The sequence below is a fragment of the Anarhichas minor genome, unplaced genomic scaffold (genome assembly GCF_050575085.1).
Source record: "Anarhichas minor isolate MPS153535 unplaced genomic scaffold, ASM5057508v1 ptg000031l, whole genome shotgun sequence".
NCBI classification, from domain to species: Eukaryota; Metazoa; Chordata; class Actinopteri; order Perciformes; family Anarhichadidae; genus Anarhichas; species Anarhichas minor.
In genome coordinates this window covers 2,611,159-2,633,960 of record NW_027466477.1, presented here as the reverse complement: position 1 = coordinate 2,633,960, position 22,802 = coordinate 2,611,159, and the positions used below count along the sequence as shown (strand labels likewise).

Sequence of the window (22,802 nt, the reverse complement as noted above, 5' to 3'; positions counted from 1 at the left end):
AACAGCGTTGACGTCCTTTAAACATCCCGATGTTGGAGTTTTGTCCATCTTGAAATGGTTCAAAGAAGATTTCAAGCATCAAAATAAATGAGGGGGAAGAAGATGATCACAAAGAACCCCAGCAACAAATTAAAGTATGAAGTTGTTAAAAACATAAGTAAGGACTTTTTTCATTTGAACAGTAATTCATGACTTCATTATCAAAGGAAAGTGTGATAACACACATTACTAAATGACTCCCTCTAGTCTCTGCCTCCCTCTCTTGTATTTAGAAAGTCTCTCAAGTTCAAGTCTCAGGCATCACTGATAACTCTGTGTGGCTCCATTTGTTTCACTTTGTCTCCTCCTCCTCCTCCTCCTCCTCCTCCTCCTCCTCCTCCTCCTCCTCCAGCTATTAAAGTTCTTCTCTCTCTCATACAAAGTGTTTTTCCCTTTTCTTCATGCAGTACTTCTCTTTGTCAAGGTCAAGTTCTTCTTTTTAACACATACCTGCAAACTCATGAGGTTTTAAATATGAGCTTTAAAATGTAGCATTCTGTTGTACTCTGAGAAAAATATTAAGTGATAAGACATTTACTTTAAGCAACAAACTAATTGATTATTCAGTGATTAATCAGTATTTCAGCTCTAGTTGAACAGCTGGCTAGTTAGCTTTTTATTTTTCCCAATCAATATTATTATTATTATTATTATTATTATTAACCTTTATTTAGACAAAATCCATTGAGACTGAGGTCTCATTTTTTTGTCATATAAAAACATAGATAGCGAGAGAGAACCATCGCCTGTACAAATAAAGTGATTAGTTTTCATTGAACCCTGTTACTGTACGGCTTCATATTAACTTCCACTGTTACTGTACAGCTGGTAGAATTGTGACCTATCTTCTATTTGCAATTAATATGCATTCAACCCAGTTCAATTATTTAAATGAAAATGATAATCTACTCTGGCTAAAGTAGCTTATCAAGAGTAAAATAATAGCTGTGATCTACACACACCTCTGCATTAGCAACCTGCTGAGATGAAGGTACAGGCTCCTTAACCCTCTCATTACTTCAGGGTTCTTGGGAGCAACGTGGGACTGTTGGTCCACTGGCTGTGGTCATCACAGTGAACAGTGTGATGAGAGGACATGTGAGCCCTTGTTGCTGTAGTTCATCTCCTTGGAGCAGAGGCTGCATTTAGCATACCCTGCCTTATCAATGTATTTAAAACACTGTGACAGCAGGAAGCTGTACTCACGTCCGTTTAGACCTCCACCTTTATCCAGGCCCAGCTCCACCTTTATCCAGGCCCAGCTCCACCTTTATCCAGGCCCAGCTCCACCTTTATCCAGGCCCAGCTCCACCTTTATCCAGGCCCAGCTCCACCTTTATCCAGGCCCAGCTCCACCTTTATCCAGGCCCAGCTCCACCTTTATCCAGGCCCAGCTCCACTCACAGCTCTGCCCTGCGTCAAGCTGCGCTACACAACCAGCCTCCTCTCCCTGAAGCTCTCTGACCTCATCATCTCATCAGTATCTGGGCCTCATGTTTCAACTTATTCTGACCACGAAATCATCCTCATTCTACTTTTGAGTAAAAAAACAACAACCTGCAACCAGATGCGCCGGTGTTCCGGTTTAACGTTAACGAGTGACCGCGTGAACTGAACCGGAACACGGGGGGGCTGCATGTTTCATCACGTTACATTTTTTCCTTCTAAATTGCGATAATGGCGAACGCTAACAGTCGACAAAGTTCCGCATGCAGTGGACGTTAACTTAACCCAGCAAGTCTGACCTGTAGCAGAACATAAGTAACTTGAACTTTAACGGAGGGAAATGAAGACGGTGTAGACGTCTTAACGCTGATTGGCCAAAACTCAAAGATGTTTTATTGTGAAGATCACAACATCACCTTTTCTCCTCGTCTCACTCCAATCTGAGAAACGCTGGCTGGCCAGATGACCCCCCCCCCCCCCCCCCCCCCCCCAAAAAAAAAAAAAACCTCTACGGATCTACACGATTCACGTGGATGATATATTTTGATTCAAAACGGCGAATTTCGGCGAAAAAGCGACAAGTTTGCAGGTATGTTAACAGTATTTTCTTGTCACAAAAGCAGAGAATGACGCCACCCCATCAGCGCATCGTCTCAGCAGTGAAACTTGAAGATGATCAGGACGATCCTCTTGTACTCCTTCCTGAAGTTGTGGTTCAGGACGCCGTAGACGACGGCGTTGAGGCAGCTGTTGAAGTACGCCATGAAGTAACTGGCCGTGAACAGCCACTCCGGTATCGCCCGGCTCAGCCTGGAGTCCAGCGCCACCGCCAGGCCGATCAGGTTCAGCGGTGCCCAGCAGACGGCGAAGAGCACGAACACCACGAACATGGTGAGAAAGTTGCGGAGGTCGTGCGGCTTGATCTTTGTCCGCGAGTCCGGCTTGACCCTCCTCCTCACCTGGATGACGAGGATCCAGATGCGCAGGTAGCAGTAGCTGACGATGCTGATCGGCAGGATGAAGTGCACCACCACCACCGTGATGGTGTACAGCGAGCTGACCGACTGGGCGAAGGTGCAGGAGTACACCCGCGGGTCATACTGCAGCGACTCCATGAACCAGTTGGGCACGATGGCGAGGATGGTGAGCGCCCAGACGAGCACCACGTAGCACATGGTGTTGCTGTTGGAGAAGAGCTTGTCGTACTTGAGGCTGTGGCAGATGTAGCAGTAGCGGTTGATGGCGATGCCCGTGATGTTGAAGATGGAGCCAATGACGCTGAGGCCCATGAGGAAGCCGCTGATCTGACAGTGGATGTAGCCGGCGATCCAGCCGTCGTGGAAAATGGCGGTCAGCACCAGCGGGTAGGGATAGATGGCGACCACCAGGTCGGCAAGTGCCAGGCTCACCACGAAGGCGTTTCCTGCAGACAGAAGAGGAAGACAGACCAGTCATCGGGACGTGGAATGTAAACAGAACAGATGGGAAAGGTGAGTTCGTCCCAAATATTCTTGTTTGTCCTAAAAATCAGAATCAAGTGAGTAAGTAGACATAGAGCTGTTTCATATTGCTTTTAGTCTCGTCACCACGCCCCTCCAGCCTGCCTTATTAAAGGATCGTATCAGTGTATAAATACTACAATGCATCTATTCCACAGTAGTGAATCATAATGATCACCTGCTCTCCATGCAAACAATGGTTTCCTTTAATATTCTACTTGAATCAACCCGTCAAGACTTGAAACTTGATTGAAGGTTTAGGGTTCTGATAAACTTGTTATTCATCGATGCTTTGCCTCTCGGCATTTGAATGTCATGAGTTTTCAGCCATTGGCGATTAACCGTCTCAATTTGCGTTCCTGTCTCCCGGGTTTAATTTTCTAACAACAAGAAACAAAAGGTTGTAAATACAATGTTTCTCGGCAGAAGATCAGTTTCTGAATGTGGGACCATACTTTTCTCTTTCTCTCTGCAGGTTGGTGTTCTTGGTGGCTGCTAACACATGTATGTAAATGAAACTATGATTGTTGACACTTGGGACAAAGGTTGATGGTAGCGTAAAGAAGCGCTGAAAGGTCAAGTCAAATAATGTGTCAATGGACAGAAAGTTGTCAGCAATTTTGATATCCTATTGATCATTATTTAATCATTTCAGTCATTTATGTAGCAAACGTTCTTGTATCATCTTGAACCAAATATGTTTGTGTTTTGGCCTTTTGATCGGGCAGAAGAAGACTTTAATGACGTAACATTGGGCACTTTTCCCTATTTTTAATGAGTGAATGAGTCCTGAAGATAATCAACAGATTAATTGATGAGGAACTCAGAAAAGACAAGTTAGTTTGCGAGTAGAACAACGTTGGATATTTTCTGGTATTTTTGTGAGAGACGAAAGGTTTGGAGCCAACAAATGTAAAAACAACTCGTCAAGAAAGAAGCGAGCTCTGACAGAAAAACGGAGCAGAACAACAACAAAATCAAAACAGAAACAGGAACCGGGAACATGGAACAGGACGTCATTGAAGGAGATAAAAATAGAGCAAAAACAAAAAGCCAGACTCCCAGTGAGATCCCAATCCCCTTTGGCATCTGGATCATTACTCTCCAAACCTCATCCCTGCCGCTTAAATGCCCCAACCATCATTAGAGGCTAATGAAGTCAACTGTCCCGAGCTGCTCCAGTTCAATAACCTGCACTCTTATTTAGGCATTTCACACATGAAGTTCACAATGATGGGCCATTCTCGTTCCCCAGGAGGGTAAACACTGGTTTGTATTCCAGCCACAGCGCAGGTGGGTTGGAGTTTATTCCTTTTTTTTTGGCTCAGCCAAATAGTGTATGTTTTGTATAACAAAGTTGTGACCCAGCTGGTTTTCTGTAAAGGTCTCCCACATGGGGAAATCAAGTTTGAGGGCCTGATTTAAGGGTTTAAGATGGAAACAGATGCATTTGCATCAACATTTTAACCACAAGGCCTTTGGATGCTCCAATCAGAAATCTTATTAACAAACTGAGCATGAAGTCTAGACACTGGAGGTGAGCTGAAACCTCCAGCGGCTCAGAGGTGTGTCTCCGCCATCTGCCGCCGCTGTAATTGATACGTTTTGGTGGAAGCGTGTGGTCGTTAACTCTGGCAGCGTTAATAGCGCCTTGCTCCACCTCCATCTTCATTATGAAGAAGCTTCATCTCTATTGTTCTTGATGGCAACTCCTGGTCTCCGGCGCGTCACAGAGAGCTCGTTAGGGGGGAGATCGGAGCACTGAGCACAGGCAGTGTAACATGGCGGCCGAGTCGCTCCCTAAATAGATATAAATGTTTTTTTCTAAGCTAAGGAAAACAAAACAATACTTAGTTTCAACATAGTTATGAATATTATATTCCAATGCTTCCAATTAATCCCCCTAAATGTTACACACTGTTCCTTTAAACTTGAAGGTTCCCTGTGGAGTTCTTTCTGTTTGTTTACCTCTAACAGCACTAAGGCATTGTTCTTCTACAGTATGAGAGGGTGACATGATACACGAGATATGCAGCGACGCTGAACATGACTTTTGTTTGTTTACAATCCTAAATGAGTGGAGTGAGTCATGTGTCGCTCTTTCAGACTTCACAGTTCTCACCAACACCTAAGCTCCCTAATGATCCATTATCACAACCAGTTATGCTAATTAGCAGGTCCATTAAAACAAATGATGAATTAATGAGCACAGATCTCTATCAGTGTGGTGTGATCTTTTGCCTCTTGAACGCACTGAGAAGTTCCAGTTGTTTCAAAGTCATCTTTTTTTTTCAACATTGAAATGCTAATTTATGCAGCAAGTCGCTGCATAAATCTAATCAGCTCATCTGTTCAGTACACGGATCAGCCCTGTGAACTCTCCTCTAGTCACACACACACACACACACACACACACACACACACACACACACACACACACACACACACACACAGATGCCAGCCTGGCCGAGCTTCTCCACGGAGACTTTGTTCTGAAGTGAGATGATTCACTCTGTGTGTGTGTGTGTGTGTGTGTGTGTGTGTGTGTGTGTGTGTGTGTGTGTGTGTGTGTGTGTGTGTGTGTGTGTGTGTGTGTGTGTGTGTGTGTGTGTGTGTGTGTGTGTGTGTGTGTGTGTCTGACTGCGGCTGCTTGTACTTTGTTCAAGTACAACAGCAAACACTGCTGCCGCCCACAGACGGGTAGATATTGAGTTTGAGTGAACCTTTCGACTGACGTTTCTGGATCATTCCGGAGTATCGTAGAGAGAAGTTGGAGGTTCTAAAACTGAGGTTGGGAGTATTTAGAGGGTCATATTCAGGGCCGAGGTCATGAGTTCAAATTCCCACAAACTTTTCACAAACCAAACAAAGAAGTCGCAATAAACCAGAAGAAATTCACGTGACTAATTTATTTCCAGAGTCAGGCTCTAAGAGGGTGTGAGGTTAAAGATGAGGCAGGATTGTTGCATCTCGAATGCCTCCAGCAGCGTCCTCACCAACGCTGACAATACAAACACACATTTATATAAAATGATAAAGCCCCCCGAGCAGCTAAAGGGAATTAGATCAAAATAAATCACAGAGAGCGTCTGAATCCTCGGGCAGGTGTGCTGCTGCAGGACGAGGTCGTGTGCAGGTGGCTGGGATCGGGTCAGCCTCATCAGACGTGATGTCGTGGGGGGGGGGGGGGGCGTGACTTCATGTCATACGCAGCAGCAGAACACATGCCTTCACCACACAGCGGACGTGTGCTGGGTTGTTAAGCTTCCTGCCACCTGTCGCTGTTGTTGTAACACCTCTCTTTTCTATTGTGTACAGGGCTGCACGACTATGGCTGGAAAGAGAATTGGGATATTGATGTCACTTTATTTATCACGATTATTTATTGATTTTAGGGCCAAATATTTTAAATGCACGTTAATATTTAAAGTTACTGCGAGGAGCTTTTAACTGGTTGTGTTGGAGCAGGTACAGCATTTTTTAAAAGGTGTTCGTATCTTTAAAAACCCCAGAGGGGCGTTTCTTTCCCCTGCTGTAGCTGTGACCTTACTCAGGCAGAGCGGCCGCCCGATGCTGAAGCTGTAGAAGTTTAATGATGTGAAAGAAATACATTTCACTCCTCATATTCCCTTAAAGTCTGTAGTTAACAAGAAATATATATTCAGCGAGATGAAAAGGGAAAATGAACTCTGCCAGACCTCAAATTCATAATAAGACCAATAGAATAACATGCTGCTGACACCAACATGGTCGGCCTGTTTTTCCTGTAAGTTAACAGCCGAAACGGGCTTCACCTAAACAAAGGGGTCGGGTCCTGATGGCTGGTTCCAATATGAAAGACTGGGGGGGGTCTAAGGGGTTCTAGAGGGCCATGAATCAGAGTCACCGTTCAGATCCTTCGTATGTTGAGTCCCAACGTTTCACAGCAACTTAATATTTGTAGATTATGCAACTGATTATTATTTTCAAGATAGAAATCTATTATTTGATCTATAAATGTTAGAAAGAAGTGAAAAGTGTCATCCTGATTTTTAATATTTGTCCAAGGTGACATCTTCAAATTGATTATTTACTTTTCTTATTTTCTCACGTTTGAGAAGCCGTTAAAGAGAATATTTCACATTTCTGCTTGATCAATGACGGTTGAATTATCAATTTATCAACTCGTCTTTTTAGCACAATATTTCACATGCAAATAGATCATTTCTTTCAGCATATTAATTAATACCTTCATCTTTTCAATTCAGTTGCTCTGATTTGGGAGCAACTACACATACAAATGTCAATTAAGGCAATATCTGCAACATATTAATCAACAATTCATATATTTTACAGAAAAGTTTTTCCTCATTTTTCGTGTGTTTTTCTACAAAAGTCCAGCAACAAGTGTCGACATCCGTTTGTTACATCCAGTTATTTCAAAATATAACTTCTGTCTTCACAGGAAACAACTTGGTTGGGTTTAGGCAACAAAACTACTTATTTATGTTGAGGAAAAGATCGTGTTTTGAGTTAAAATAACTAAGGAAGTGCCGTTACTGAAGTACACGAGTTACGTGACAAAAACATCACCAAACGGCCGTCTCGTGGGTGAAAACCCGGTCTGTGTTTGACACGCATGCCTGTGAGGGTTTTTGTGCTGTTTATACTTCCTGATTCATGATTATGTTGATTATGTACAAATGGTTTTGTGGGATATCTACGAATAACAGCACATTATTTTATTAGCTGCGAACGCTGGATGAGAACAGCCTGATGTCTACAGTTAGTTTTGTTCCTGAATATCAAGTGTTGTAGCGTACTGTGTATCTTTACTTCAAAACGTTTGAAGCTAAACCCTCAGAGATTTGAAAGAACCAGGATTTGACAGATAGTTTCACTTCTGTTATCAGAAAACCCCAAACCTAATTATAGCTCCTGGATGTATGTTTGTATATGTTCAGAATCTGGTCATCGCAGACCGTTAATAACTCTCATTAATTAGTTGGGAGCTTCGGGGCTCGTTGATCCGTCAGAGCTCCTCAGAGTAGACGTCTTCAGATGTTGAGATGAAAAGAGAAGAATCGTGAGCTCATCTCACGAGTAAATCCCCTCAGTGGGGATTTCAAAGCAGACCAGCCACTTCCTGCTGGTTTCCAGCCGTCGGGCCGGTTGGTTCGGGCTTAAGAGAAACACCCAGAGAACGACCGTCTGCTCAGCTTTACTTCTCATGAAGCAGAGAGTAACACCACCCACCATCCCAACGCTTAACAGTGACCAAACTCCATCTGTGTGGAGCTGCTGACATTTATCACATTAAATAGATGATGTGTCACAGACTGTAAGATGATGTATCATCCTGTTCTTTAAGAGCAGATTAACTGGTGCAAGGCTGACGGCAAAGTCTCCATGGAAAGTTTTACAAAAGTGTTGGACCACTAGGAGCCGCTATGGAGCAAAGTTTGGATGAGTGGGTCCCTGTTTTCTTAGTTTGGTGCCAAAGGTTTCATGCTGCTCCGCTTAGTGGTGTTTATTCAACATTACTGTATTTGTCACTATCTGTCTTGGACATAAAGACTACCACGTGATAAAGCATGAAATGATACTGCATGTTAAACGTTTGAGGAACTTTAACTGGTTGTGAACCAGTCTCAGTTTAGTCCTGATCCTCTATCAGACCTCCATCAGTAAAGAGACCATCAGAGAGAAGATGGTCTGTTTCTATAGAGTTATTCTTAATGCTCGTCATCGGAGCCACCGGGTCGGATTCTGGTGAACTCAGATGAAATCATGAAGGTTCACCAGAGACTAGTCCACCGTGGACAGACCCAGATCCCCCAGCTGACTAGTCCACTGTGGACAGACCCAGATCCCCCAGCAGAGACTAGTCCACCGTGGACAGACCCAGATCCCCCAGCAGAGACTGGTCCACCGTGGGCAGACCCAGATCTGGCTTCACCTGCAGCCTTGGACCTGCAGTCGGAGCTCCGGAGGGAGGAGGAGAGCTCAGCTCCCGGCAGCAGTAGCGTCGTCGCAGCGTCTCCTCTCTGGGAGCAAACACCGACACCACGCTGCTGGAGACCCAGGACGTATTGCTGGACCCGCTGGAGGGAAGGGAGGGACGGGAGAACCAGAACCAGAGCTGAGAGGAGCCGACTGTCAGACCTCTGTTGCAGTAAAATGAGAGGTTTTCTAAAGAGACGCTCAGAAACACTACCACTTTAGTCCACAGGGACCGCCAGAAACAACACAAAATGAAATTTCCTTGTAGTATCTTTAACTACAGTCTTCTCCCTTTTACTGCTGTGTGGATCAGTCTGTTTAGTTACGTAAATGTAGCAACAATGCACCAAAAACGGAAAGTAAGCTACAAGCAAGCAAACATGGACGTAAACGGTTCAAGAATGGAAAAACACAAAAAGTGAACACCAGCAGATTTGCTCAAAGTGGCACAAACACGTCCACCACTCAAGCTGAACGCTTTAAGTTTTGCTGTGATCTCAAGTTGTTTGACTCCTCATCTTCCTCTTCTTCTCTGTTTTAGAGACAGAAGCAGAAGAAGAAGAGAATCCAGAGGGTCAACTGGAGTTCCTGGTAAGTTTTGAAATCAGTTTGTCTGAGCTGCACACATTCACTCCTCACAGACACACAAACACAGTAAACTGTCTGCAACGTATCCTCATACATGTGTGTATATATATATATATATATATATATATCTTACAAAACTTTAATCCTTTTACACTTTTCATGTGCGAAAGTCACACGTGTCAATTTTCCACTCGTTACATCGAGTCTTTTCAAAATATACTTCCGTATTAACAGGAAACTATAAGTTTAGGCAACAAAACTATTTAGTTAGGTTGAGGAAAAGACGGTGGTTTGGGTTAAAATAACGATGGAAGTGTTCCCACGTGGTGCCGCCATGTTGCTCTCAGTAAGAAGACATTAAAGGGTTGCTCTGGAGAACTATCAGTGATGCTACAGAGAGTCAGTTAAAGCATATTGTGATGCAGCTCTCGACATTTAACTGCAGGATTCCCGTCACTAGATATTGCTGCACTTTTAAAATAAAGACGGAATAAAAATGCATGTTCACGAATGGACCTGGGTGACATTTAGAGTTGATCCGGCCTGGCTCGCTGTGGATTACTCCGCCCAGATGGGACTGTCCTCTGGGTCTGAAAATAAGGTTAAGGACCGCAGATCCACCGCACCCCCAAGATCAATGAAAGCTGTCTGACTCACTCACGTTTCGGCAAATCGATTTCCAGCAGGACACACGCGAATCATTAGGATTCGGTGAGTTTGGGCAATCAGCCAGGAGCCAGGCGATGCAAAACACAAAGGCCATTGTTCTCCTGATAATTAGCTTTTTCAGATGTAAACAGTTACATATTACTTCCATTGAATTGTTCTCTTAGAACGTATAAATAAGTATTTTTATTTGGAATGGAGGTTTTCGAATGGAAGTGTCGGATTTGTTCGAGATGTGGTGACGTAATAAACTATGACAGGACTTCAGTAACGATCAGGTAACGTGTCTCTGACAGGGCAGATGGACGGGTGGAGATTAATGGATGAGACGGGAGGACAAGGAAGAAGGAGAGGAGAGACGAGTTCACCGGTTCACAATGGGAGAGATGAGACACCCGACGGGTCAGGAGAGGAGCAAAGAGAGGAGTGATTGAAAAGAGAGAAGAAGAGCTCTAAAGGAATGAGTCAAATGGAAAGGACAAGGAAGGCGGGACTGGTTGAAGAAGGAGAACTGGAGATGCAGTGAGTTGTATTGAGATGAGAGCAGAGAAGATGAGGGATTAAAAAAACTAAAGGGAGGACAGGGAGGGAGATGAGATCAATGAGGAGGCGGCGGGAAGAATAAATGAGCACGGCGAACACTTCATCCAGTTTTCCCTCCTCCAATCATTACATTCTCACTCGGGGATTCCAGGGACCTGCCTCCGGATTGATGGAAAAAAGCAGGGGAAACAAATGACTTCATTAAAGGACGGCTTTGGCGAGCTAAAGGGAATGACCCGCTATGGGTGATTTCTCGTATTGATTCGTGGGCGATGCTAATTCGTCACTGTGACGGGACGATCGGAGGCTGCAGATTCAGACGCTCTGGGGACACAAAATCAACTCTGACCGAGATAAAGATAATTAAGTTGTAAACAATGGCAACTCCAGCCTCCCGCTGCTTACATCCAGCGCTTTCCCGACGTAAGATCCCTTTATTTGGGATCTTATCACTCGACAATCAAGACGTTCACGTCCTAGTTTGAAGATGAAGATGTTCACAAAGTCCTATAGATGTTTAAGTTAAAAATAGGCCAATTTTGACTTAATTGTGGACATCTTTTAGACAAATAGACATTGTTTCAACGTCATTTCAATGACTGTGTTTCAACTTGTCTTTAGCACTGGCTTCACAGTGAAATACAGTCATTGTTCTGCTTTTGAAACAGTTGTAAACAACTCAAGAAACGTTCACTTTTCAGCCACATTCAGCCCGGTTGTGTCTAATATGTGCAACTGAATCAGTAAATGTGTAAGATTAGAGATGATGCGATCATCAATAGGCAGCTGCTGGCTGACAGTTATCTGCCGCACACTGCTGTCTCGTTCTTCTTTTATTATTTCCCTCCAAAAAAAGCTGATTTTTGTAAAATGTATTCCCACAAAGTGTTATATTTTCTGTGAAATAGTCCTGGGTGGAGCATTCGTTTGAAATACTGAAAGGTCTCCTGGAAAAACGCCGCAGAAACAAAGACGACTTGACCTTCAGTGTTTTTCAGCAGATGTTTTTCTCCATACTCTCCACTCTCAAGGGGCCAGTATACTCCATCAGAAGTGCTTGTCACACACACACACACACACACACACACACACACACACACACACACACACCACCACATTTCCAGTGTTGGATAAGGGCAGATGTGATCAACAACTTCTGTAACTTTCTGAAACCTATAATCTGACATTCACAAAACAGTATTCTTTTCACAACAACTGCAAAAACATAAAACCTGCCGTGACGCTTACTGTCGATTACTGCTGCGACGTGAGTATAGTCAAACATTTTGACATTCAAATGTTTTATTTTTTTACCACAAAGGTGTAAAAGGGTTTCCCCGTGCAGGGTCTTCTCTCTACAGTCCAACTCGACCTTGCTGTAACTTTTCAACAAGCCGCTCTATCGTCAACGTTTCTTCTCTTCGATGGGTGCGTTGGGATGCTGGTGTTGGGTTATTGACAGCTAGACATGAAGTTTGGCTTCACTGCTCCGGGATGCAAAGACCGTCAAAAAAAAACAAGCTGATCAATATTTATTTATTGTTTGCATGAGTACAAAGAAGGTGCCCGTCCTCACTAAGTGCTTTAATGTGATATTTACTCCAGATGGCTCAGCAGAGTGAAGGATAACAATAAGGAGCCCACGGATTGATTGATTTCTCTGTCTGTATGTTTGAGGGGTCCTGAGTAATCTGATTATTTATGCACAGAAGTGCTCTTGAAGGCTTGTAGTCCACTTCAGTCTGCAGCTACTATTAGATTTACACATCGATTCCAGTGAGTCACTAACTATTGCTTCACTTCTTTTAGTTTTTCAGAAATCTTTTGACCCAATAAGCCAGTCTCTCAGGCTCACTGCAGAGCTGCTCCAAAGAGACCCAACTGTCTCTGACAAATATTCTCTCAGCGCTGCATTTTCTTTTTTTTTTACAAGACTATAACAACATGTCATGCGGCGTTTGGCTCCTGATCGTCTGCAGCAGCAAAAACATTCTGTCAAAGTGTCCTTGAGAAGCACATCGAGCGGTGATGTGTTCAAGGTGGTCAAGATGAAAAAAAGTTACAGAGAACTGAGCTCTCTGCAACTTCTCCAACCTGATTTCTCCTGTTTATAATCTCATAATGAAGAGGCAAAGACATACACTTATGATCAATACAGCTCAATTTGATTGCAGGACATTGTGACTGCCTCAATACAATGACAATAACAATAATCATTTCTTATTTATAGTGTCATTTTAATATTTATTTTTGGAAAACGCCTTAAATTTATTTTAATATCGAATTCAAACTGTATTCATGTAATAACTAAATTGATCAAATTGTGCTTTTTTAAATATTTTTTCAGAGTAACATCTTAAAGCAACCTCAGAATTGAATAAGGTAGTTGGGTAATAAACTCATTGATAATCATAAATCAGTTACTGGTCAGCATCAGGGTCATAACAATGTAAATATAGAAGATGAGAAGTTAACACCTCTTAGGTATTTTTTTTAAATATATTTCTCCGGAGCTGACGAACCTGCTTTCCTGAGTTTTCTGTTCCGGAACACGGACACGATGACCAGCAGGTTCCCGATAACATCCACCACGATGGTCGTGATCAGGACGCCGGCCAGCAGGGTCGCCACCCAGGGGAAGGACTGGTGCTGCTGACCCGGAGCCCCCTCCTCCCCGGGCGGCGTGGAGTTGCGCGGCCCCAGGGTCCCTTCCACCAGGGTGGGCTCATGGTCCTCCAGGGACATCAGTTGCGGAAGGTGCCTCGCGTCCAGGAGTCTCATCGGGTCGTGGTCGCGGAGGGTCGGTCTGTTCAGCATTACGCACGGGGATGCTGGAGGTCAGTCAGAGTTGTTGGAGAGGGGAGGGGGGTGCACAGTCCATATGATGGCGTCATGCTACATGATGAGCCATTTGAATGGGCGGTTTATATCTAATACTCACTATCTATGATTTTACAATACAACAAACCAGCGGTAAACTACAACCCCACTAGTGTACTCGTGTACTACACATGTATGCCAGTAAGAAAAACATTATATAGGTTTAAGCTTCTTCATGAATTAATGTTTTTTTTCATAATGCCTGGTTTTAGGGTGCACTTCCCGCGTCCATGCGACTGGGAGCACCGGGGAGCTGTGCGCATCAGTGCGCGTAATGGCACCGGAGCGAGGGGTCCTTTAAGTCTCCAAACGGGAAATCGCAGAACCCTTGTATGAAAGAAGAGCGTTATTATCTTTAATCCGTTCACTTGTCTCCGATGTAAACGAGACTATAAACCCGACAGGTGACTGATCATTAACGCTCTGCGAATCTTCTGAACATTCGGACAGAAAACGCGATTAAAAATAATAAATCTTCTGAAAGCAAGCACGCGGGTTTTGCATTCGGCTCCCAATTAAACTGGGAAAAAACAAGTAAAACAAAACTGCAGATCGGAAGCATCTCAGGTCGACCGCTTCATTTTGTGAATTGAGTCCCTTTTCGCGCGTGCTGGAGTGATGTTTCCACTCTGAGGTTTCATTCACAAACCCGCTCCGTTATTTCATGATTCCAGCTTCAGGTGCCGGTCTGTCTCTCAGTCTGCCGGTCTTCGCGGTCACTCAGACCCTCACGTGCTGAAAGCCACTTCAACTCTGAGCGTCTGAGTCCTTGTCGACGACGTTTACGCGCCTTATAGCATCCAACAATGATGCTCTCTCTCTCCAAAAGTTGCTAAATCTAGCGAGAAAGTGGACAAACCCCAAAATTATAATAATGGACGTAAACAACGAACATGGGATCCAGGCCGAATGACATGATTGGACGGGTTTATTATTATTATGCTGATCCGATCCGTGATTCAAAACCGTGACACGACCTGAACCGGGAGTGTTTAATGACCTCTTGCACACTTGTTTTACATGAAAGCTTAGAATGCATTTCCTTTCACCCCCCAAAAAGAATAACATCATCGACTGTTTGCCCAAAACTGAACCACAAATAGCACATGGCTATAAATAACCTCATGGCAGCTCAGATGAAAACAATTCAACACAGGATGCTGCATGCTGGAGGAAACACGGAGATGGATGTGGACCATTGGCTGTAGTTCAAAATAAGAAGAGAAGAGAAAGGGGGTTTAAAAAGACAACACGGTCCCCGGAGACTTTGAATCATTCATTCATCACATCAAACGCTTCGTTCGCCAACTCTTTGGATTTTCATCCAAACGGGGCAAATACTCTCCTCTCCCTCATCCGACATGCACTTTGTTGGCGCTTAAAAAACAGAGTCTTCACTGTGAATAATATTGACTGTGTTGGTTGCATTCAAGCATCCACACACACGCACACACACACACACACACACACACACACACACACACACACACTCATGCACAGAGACACAGAAAACCCTCTTGTGGTTGTTTTTGTGAACATATTCCATCTCCTGTGCTTCATGCATACATAACTCTTATCAGCAGATTCAGGGCACGTTCACACTCAGCATGTTCTGAGAGGTTTATTTAGAACCTGAGGCATTTACTCCCTGCGTTCAGTCAAAGAAGAGCACAGAGACGCACCTGAAGATGATGAATGGATGTCTGTTGATCAGCAGTTGGGCATGCTTTGAAAAAAAACCATGAAAAGTAAATGAAGCCTGAAAGTCGGGATTGATTGAAAATTCACTTTCAGAGCAGAGTATTCCAAGAGTTGTACTTTTTGAATTACATTTTTTTAATGTTTTAGCAGCAACTCTATTCTTACCTGAGATGAACTTAACTTTTAAAAAGTCCTCTCAATTAAACAAAAAACAAGGTTGTTTGTTTTTGCTTTCCAGAACGTCACGTGGATGTCTTCTGATCTGACGTTCCTATCAGCAGGACAGCCAAACTAAAAGCGACACAAACGTCTGTGACAAAAAGGATCATTTTTTGACACCTCGACTTCACGGAGTCTTGTCGTCACTGTGAGGTTGTCGCTTTGGCAGGAGTCCTTGTAAAGACCAGAGGACAGTGTCGGGCCCAGGAAGCTGTCGACAGAGCGGAGCACGGCTAAGGCACAACATCTCGGTGGGCGGCACTCGGCAGTTTTCCTTAAACCACGCTCTGATAAAAGCCCCTGGATATAAGAGACTGCAACTGGTTGAAGATGAGAAGCAAACAGAGGTTAACCTGGAGGAAGAACGCTGTCGTAAGATGGTCGGCATTTACAGAAACAAGGTGCCTGGACCAGACGGGAGCATGCAGAACCTTAAAAGCTGGTCACAAATACACATCAAGTTTCTCATCAAATCAGTCTATGACGCATACCAGCTGTGCCAGAAGAGGGGCACCTTGGACAAGACACTGAAGCCCAAATTGTTCCAGAAAGCTGCTGTGTCATCTGTGTATGAAAGTGTGTGCGTGTGTGTGTGTGTGTGTGTGTGTGTGTGTGTGTGTGTGTGTGTGTGTGTGTGTGTGTGTGTGTGTGTGTGTGTGTGTTAGGTGAATGCCGCATGAGTGGTTGGAAGACTAGAAATATAGCCATACAAATGCGAGTTCATTGAACATCCGAGTCTACAAAGCACAAGTGGTCCTGCTGGAACTTACCGTCCCCTGGGAAGACCGGATTGAAGAAGCAAACAAGCTCAAAAGGGTAAAATAGACGGATCTTTTTACAGAGTGCTGGAGAAGCTCTTTGTGAGCCGGTCAAAGTTGGGCGACGGGGCTTTAAGTCATTCACTACAGCAAACTCTCAAACTCTAAACTCCCTGGAGTAAAAAGGACTGCAGTGCAGAAGAGCTGCTGTAAAGGCCTCGTGGTGGATCCGGAAGGAGGGTCTGCGGCGTTAGAGGCTGATCACTCCCGGCTGGTTCGCCCATGAAGAAGAAGTCTGATAATTAAAAACACTCCCCTTTACCACCGGGATCCTCACTGAAGAACTGTCCTCAGCACCAGAAGGTGTTTGCTGGAATCATCAGCAACCTGCAGAGACTGTAGCGAGTTATTGTGACCGGCCAAGAAAAAAGTCGGTTGCACATAATCTCTTGTTAAACCACAACTTCACACACACACACACACACACACACACACACACACACACACACACACACACACACACACACACACACACACACACACACACACACACACTGGCCGTTGTAAGTGGATAATGAGGACGACCCCCGGGGTGCTGAAATAATTGAAGCTGTTTAATGTCTCGTCAAATATTATTCACACACACCTTAACCTTTCTTAATAATAATGATGTACAGAAACATGTTCATTAATAATAAACGGTTTGAATCATTTGACCGACTCACTGCCGGGTCCTGAGTGTATTTCCTGCGACCAGTGAGCAGGTGAACCACGTCTCTGTTGGGTAACGTTCATGTTGCGTTTGTTTTAGCTAGAAGGTACCTGGTAAACTGGGATCTGAGTGTATTTGTTAGTTGTGTTATTGTCAGACAATTTCCTAGTAAATTACTGTTAAGTTTTGTAATTATTAATTATTTGACAGTTCTGTTAACTGTTCTTTGTTGACAAATCAATGGCTTGTTTACTTTTTTTCACATATTTCCAAAAATAAATTTACACAAAATAAATATATATATATATATATATATATATATATATATATATATATATATATATATATATATATATATATATATATATATATATATATATATATATATATATATATATATATATATAAAAAGTCTAAAATATATTTAGCAGATGTTACAAGAATCCTTCTAAAAATTCATTGCAAACATTTGCAAAACAAACATCTCCGCACACTGTCAGGACCAGGTCTATTGAAAAGCTTATGCACAAAGTGAGTGTTGATTTTGGAACGTCTTGTCAAGTTATTATCTCCAAGAATGAACTTTCATGCTTAATTTGTAGGCTGACGATCCCGGTCGAGAAGGACGTGAGTCAGAGGAGTTACTGACGTGCTCGAAAAAGAGAAATGTGGACGCTTCACCAGAGTCCAACCAAGAACGAACAGACTGTTACAGGCTCAGGCTACACACCAGTTTAAAACGTTTTGGCTGATAGTCACTTGAGTTAAAAGCAGGATTTCAACACTGATTTGATGGTTTTGGCTGTGTGGGGATCTGGATCAAGGATTAAGGCAGTTTGACCAGCAAGATAGCAGTTGATCTGGTAACGGGTTAACCCCCCCCCCCCCCCCCATAGCAGTAAAACTTGAAGTATTAAATACTGGTGGATATGCAGGTGCGTCGGTATTATGACAAATGGGATATTTTCTTCTTTTCTAATCCTCATCTCAACCTGTCAAGATTTAACTCCGGGTTTGGGGGGGGGGGATTAAAAACTAACACCTCTGAATATGCACCTGATTTATTCAGAGGGATGAGCAGCAAATGACACAAAACTAACGCGACACATTTTTTACAACTTGACTTTTATGCTTTGGTAACATTTGTACCATAAACTGTTGTTAATGAATAGACGTACAAACACTCAAGCTGGTTAAATGTTAGTCTCAGATTAGACTGTAGCTAAGAATCAAACCCCTTTACTGCTTTACCTCAGAATGCTGTCTGTTGCTTCTTATTGTGTCATGGCAAATATATAATACAATATCACCTGACATAATAACACCTTTGTTGTCTGACACCAGCAAGGGTGTGTGTGTGTGTGTGTGTGTGTGTGTGTGTGTGTGTGTGTGTGTGTGTGTGTGTGTGTGTGTGTGTGTGTGTGTATATGAATGACAGGGAGGAAAAGAGTGATTGACAGCTGACTTGGAGAGGTCAGCCATCTCCACAGCTGTGGTTTTAAGACAGGAACTGGCATTACACACTTGCTATGAGTCTTTGTGTGTGTGTGTGTGTGTGTGTGTGTGTGTGTGTGTAAACGTTGTGTAATGTTGTTACCCCAAAGTGGTTGGAAGGAGATTCATCTCTAAAATGTCACATTTACATAACAACCTGTGGAGCTAACATTAGCAGAGTACCTCAAGCACGTTTGTATTGATTACAGTGAATAATCTCCTTCCTGGCTTTACAGGAACAGTGTTCCTCAATTACTTTAACATTCTGATCTGTAGGCTTTAGCTTCTACCTTTATCTTTGTTTAACCTGTTTTCACTGCTCAATCCGTTCGACGTACTGGATATATATCCTCAAACACATATTGTAGAGCCCTTACGTCGGCTTCTTTCTGAAATGTGATAACATGTCTTCAGTGAGTGCAGTTAGTGGCAGTGTGGGCTTCGTGGTAACTGGGTAAGTGTGTTTGAGTAGATACCTGCATGGACCTAAATGTCTGTCTCATGTTTTGTCATCTTGTACCTTTAGCATCGGGTCCTGATTGCATCGAACCTTCCAGCCCCAAAACACCGTTAAGATAACGGCGTTAGATTGGCACTTTGTACCTGTAATACCTTTTAGTGCTTCTTTAAAAGTGCTCCGGAGTAATTTGAGAGCACGAGGTGTTGTGTTCCTCAAAGGAATTTTGGAAAACATGAGTTACACTAACTTGAAGCAGAAGTTTGATGGAGAAGAAGAAGTAGTTTCGGGGAAAGTAGGTTCACCAAACAAGCAGACGTATATATCATCACAGTCTGATGATTTATTTCAGGCCTCCAGGCAATGAATTAGAGCGGTGGAAGGTCTTTGAAACGCAGTGTGCTGTGTACCTCTAAACACACACTCCTTATCATGGAGCGTCAGGATGTGGCAGAAAGTTGCTGACGGGGTCAGATAAGAGCTCCTTCTGTTGGAATGAAACACACGGACACACCAACTGTCGCGTCTTTATCTCAGAAGCCCCACATTTCTCTCTCTCTGTTTCTCTGTTTCACACAAACACAAGCTACTTTCATTCTGTCACACCTTAAGTATTCACAAAATCTCAGACTGCCAGACACGAGCAGTGGCTGTGTGTGTCCTGCCTTTATCTCTTGTATTCTCTGTGTCTCATGAACAAACGTCTGTCCTCCAGTCAGCAGACGATCACTGCAGCTTCAGCTCATTTCCTCAGTTTTATGTAATTGTGCATTATGAGATACTTAGCAAAAGAAAACTAGATATCAGCAAAAAACTCCAAACACACTGGAATGGTCTGTTCATTTACTTTGTGCAAATGTAGCATCACGCCACATATTCTGCTTTGCTCTGACTGTTTTCGACATACAGTACGATGACATTTTTATGACTTTTTTTTACATACGTGTATATTATGACTTTTCTATGACTTGTAGACATACTGTACTATTACTTTTTTGACGACTTCTTTTTACATATTCAGTAATCAATATACGACTATTGTTGACTTTAGTTTTTTTGCTTCTTTTGAAACACGATACTTTCCCCACATACTTTACTGTTACCTTTTCAACACACGATACTGTGACGCTGTCATTACTTCTTTCGACATACTATAACTTGTTTTTGTACATGCTACACCATCACCTTAGTTCATTCTGTTGTAGTTTGTTCCCACCCCGTCTATCTGAATTACGTTGCGTTGATACTTGGTCTAAACAGTAAATGTAATATAAAGTGTCCTCCTCATGTCACCGTTTAGAACGCAAACTATTGGAACATAATCAACAAAATATGGCTAAATGCACCGTTTCTGTCATAATCTTCACGGATGTGACGTCAAATTGAAGTGCTCCTTGCTGTTCTCGTCATCTTAACTTGATTGATCAGGCTGTGAATTTCTCAGTTGACGTGTTTGAGACGAACCCTGAAAATGATTTTACCGTCTACACGACTAACATCACTGATGTGCATGAACAAATACAAATAACCCAAGATGTCCTTTGATAAAACTAATCCTGTCTGGATTAGGCTCAACGTTTTTTCATTTCTTTCCAGTGACGAAACCCTCAGGTGTGTGTGTGTGTGTGTGTGTGTGTGTGTGTGTGTGTGTGTGTGTGTGTGTGTGTGTGTGTGTGTGCGCGTGCGCGTGTGTGTGTGTTATTGTTTTTAAAGCTCATCTGTTTTGACAGAAGCAAGAAGTCTGATCTCTTCAATCGGTGCTCATAGAAGATAATACCTTTATTCATATTCTCTTTACAATATTGAAAAAACTAAACAGAAAGACGGAATCTTAATAAAATCTCTCACAGAGAAACAACAGAGAAACGTGGGGGAGGCCCACATTGATAAAAAAATAAACTTTATGAATGAAAACAAATGTAACTTACATTCAAGTGAAGCCAAGTTCTGCACAAACAACAACCTGCCACAACTGCACACAGATACAGATGGTATGTACAACACAATACCTGTACACTATCAAGGGCTTTCTGTACTCTGAGGTCACAGTTAAACCACCAGCGATGGACCGACGTTGTACATTCAACCACAGCAACAACAACAATTACCAACGACGGCATTTAAGCTACTGACACATTCTCAGATTTCACAATTAACAAATAAGTAAAGAATCTGAATAAAGTGGAGACACTGACCGAGCAAACTCATTCAAATGGAAATGTTGGTTAGCGAGTATATCGAGGCCGTTATAACAGCCTGGCTAAGATTACCTGTTGGTTACGACAAACACTTTACCTGATCTTAAAGAAAACAAACTCAATCCGTGGTTACAGAACTGCTTTAAAATGCTTGGACTGAAAAACACAAACACAAGTGAAATAAATACGCTTTTGTATTTATGACGGAGAACTGTTGGGAGTTCACTGAGTGATTTCAGTAGCAGCTTGTAAAATATATTGCTTTGACCTTTTCTTTTCTATTTTACAAACTCATAAGTCTGGCTGAGCACAATGAGAGCATTGTCATCTTTAAACAATGGGAACGGGTCATTTAAAGGAATATTCCACATTTCTGGAGATGGCAGGAGTTACATGAGACTCGACTCAAAGCTGTGATCTGCTGTTGCTCTAAAGTCGTTATAAAGCAAATGTTGATAAAATGATATGTAATTGTGGTTCTTAACTGTCAAACAGTTCAGTATTCAGTTTGACAACTTTTGAATATGTTGAATAATGCACGACAAGCTCTTTGACCAAAACAACATTTCTTTCATGAGGCTTTTGCATATTTAATGGCTGCAGAGACGTTTCTTTACTGCCCACGTTAAGTGGTCCCTTTGTCATCGGGGGGGCAGAAACACTGCAAAATAAAACTGTAATCCACCTGGGACATGCTTAGATTCATAATCTACAGAATCCACGGTAACGGAGACAGTATTGACACGAGGAACACTCAAAAGTTAGAATACATCCACGTCACCACTAACGTGAACTTTGTCACTTGTTTACGAGGATCCAGCCTCCTTCATTGTAACAGACAGTAAGCAGATTATAGAGTCCAAGCCAACGCTCATCCTGCATGAAATGTGCTCCGTGTCACTTTTTAATACCTTTAGATTGGAAATGGCGGGCCGACATTAGACACATAAACCTCTGTGTGTGTGTGTGTGTTCTCTTGCTTTGAACACAAACACACAGCAGAATGTGATAAACACTGTTTACCTTTCATACAAGCGCAACAGTCCTCATCAAAGCTCTTTATCAGGATTTCATCAGAGAGGCCTTTCTGAATATATAATTGTTGTGTTCGTCAGAGCTGGCGTGGATGTTTGCTGGCGTGTTGTAGACAGATGTTTGAGAAGTGAAAAGGCAGTTGTTTGTTTGGACATGTTTGGAAAGCAGAGTCCTCTGCTCTTCTGAGATTGTCTCGTGTCGGCTTAAAAGATGTTGACTTTGAAACAGTCAAGTCAGTATAAGACTCTTCAGGGTTTCACACCTAACAATTTACCGGGCGTCTCTCAGTCAAAGCGATGAACTTCTGCTGAACTTTCTCCGAGGAGTGCTGAATAACCTCCCATCTAATCGGACACAGCGAGGCTACGCCACACAACTGAAAGACATCCAAACTCTTCACTCGGCGCTTTCATCTCGGGAACAGTGAGAGACCATCTGAGAGGCGTACTTGTACACAAAGCTGCCTTAGAATGGAGTCACAGTGGCGTGTACTCGCACTGTTTAGGTCCCCAGATGAATTAAAGTGAATAATCACCGAAAAGGACGCAAAAAAAAGGGACGTAGGCTCTGAAATTAAACTTGGTC

At 42.9% G+C, this 22,802-nt stretch overlaps 1 protein-coding gene across 11 annotated transcripts; it reads right to left on the bottom strand.

The window, feature by feature from the left end:
* Positions 1–1,957: 1,957 nt before the first annotated feature.
* mtnr1al (melatonin receptor type 1A like) lies at positions 1,958–19,405 on the bottom strand. Of its 11 annotated transcripts, XM_076105183.1 has the most exons (5): positions 15,510–17,287; positions 15,326–15,369; positions 14,765–14,845; positions 13,286–13,594; positions 1,958–2,908 (listed from the first exon to the last, which is right to left on the bottom strand). In XM_076105183.1, the coding sequence occupies exons 4-5, from the start codon at positions 13,578–13,580 to the stop codon at positions 2,139–2,141; spliced, it is 1,065 nt and encodes a 354-aa protein (XP_075961298.1). In that variant the 5' UTR covers positions 13,581–13,594; positions 14,765–14,845; positions 15,326–15,369; positions 15,510–17,287; the 3' UTR covers positions 1,958–2,138. The 11 variants fall into 11 exon arrangements, with proteins under 11 accessions (XP_075961298.1, XP_075961292.1, XP_075961297.1 ...); XM_076105177.1 differs by having other exon boundaries at positions 13,286–14,845; XM_076105182.1 differs by having other exon boundaries at positions 13,286–14,845; positions 15,526–17,287.
* Between the last annotated feature and the right edge of the window lie 3,397 nt (positions 19,406–22,802).

Coding starts and splice junctions, on each gene's coding strand:
- mtnr1al (XM_076105175.1), bottom strand. CDS start 13,580: ATGCTGAACAGACCGACCCTCCGCGACCACGACCCGATGAGACTCCTG. Junction 2,909..13,285: donor CAGAAAACTCAGGAAAGCAG/GTTCGTCAGCTC, acceptor TTCTGTCTGCAG/GAAACGCCTTCGTGGTGAGC.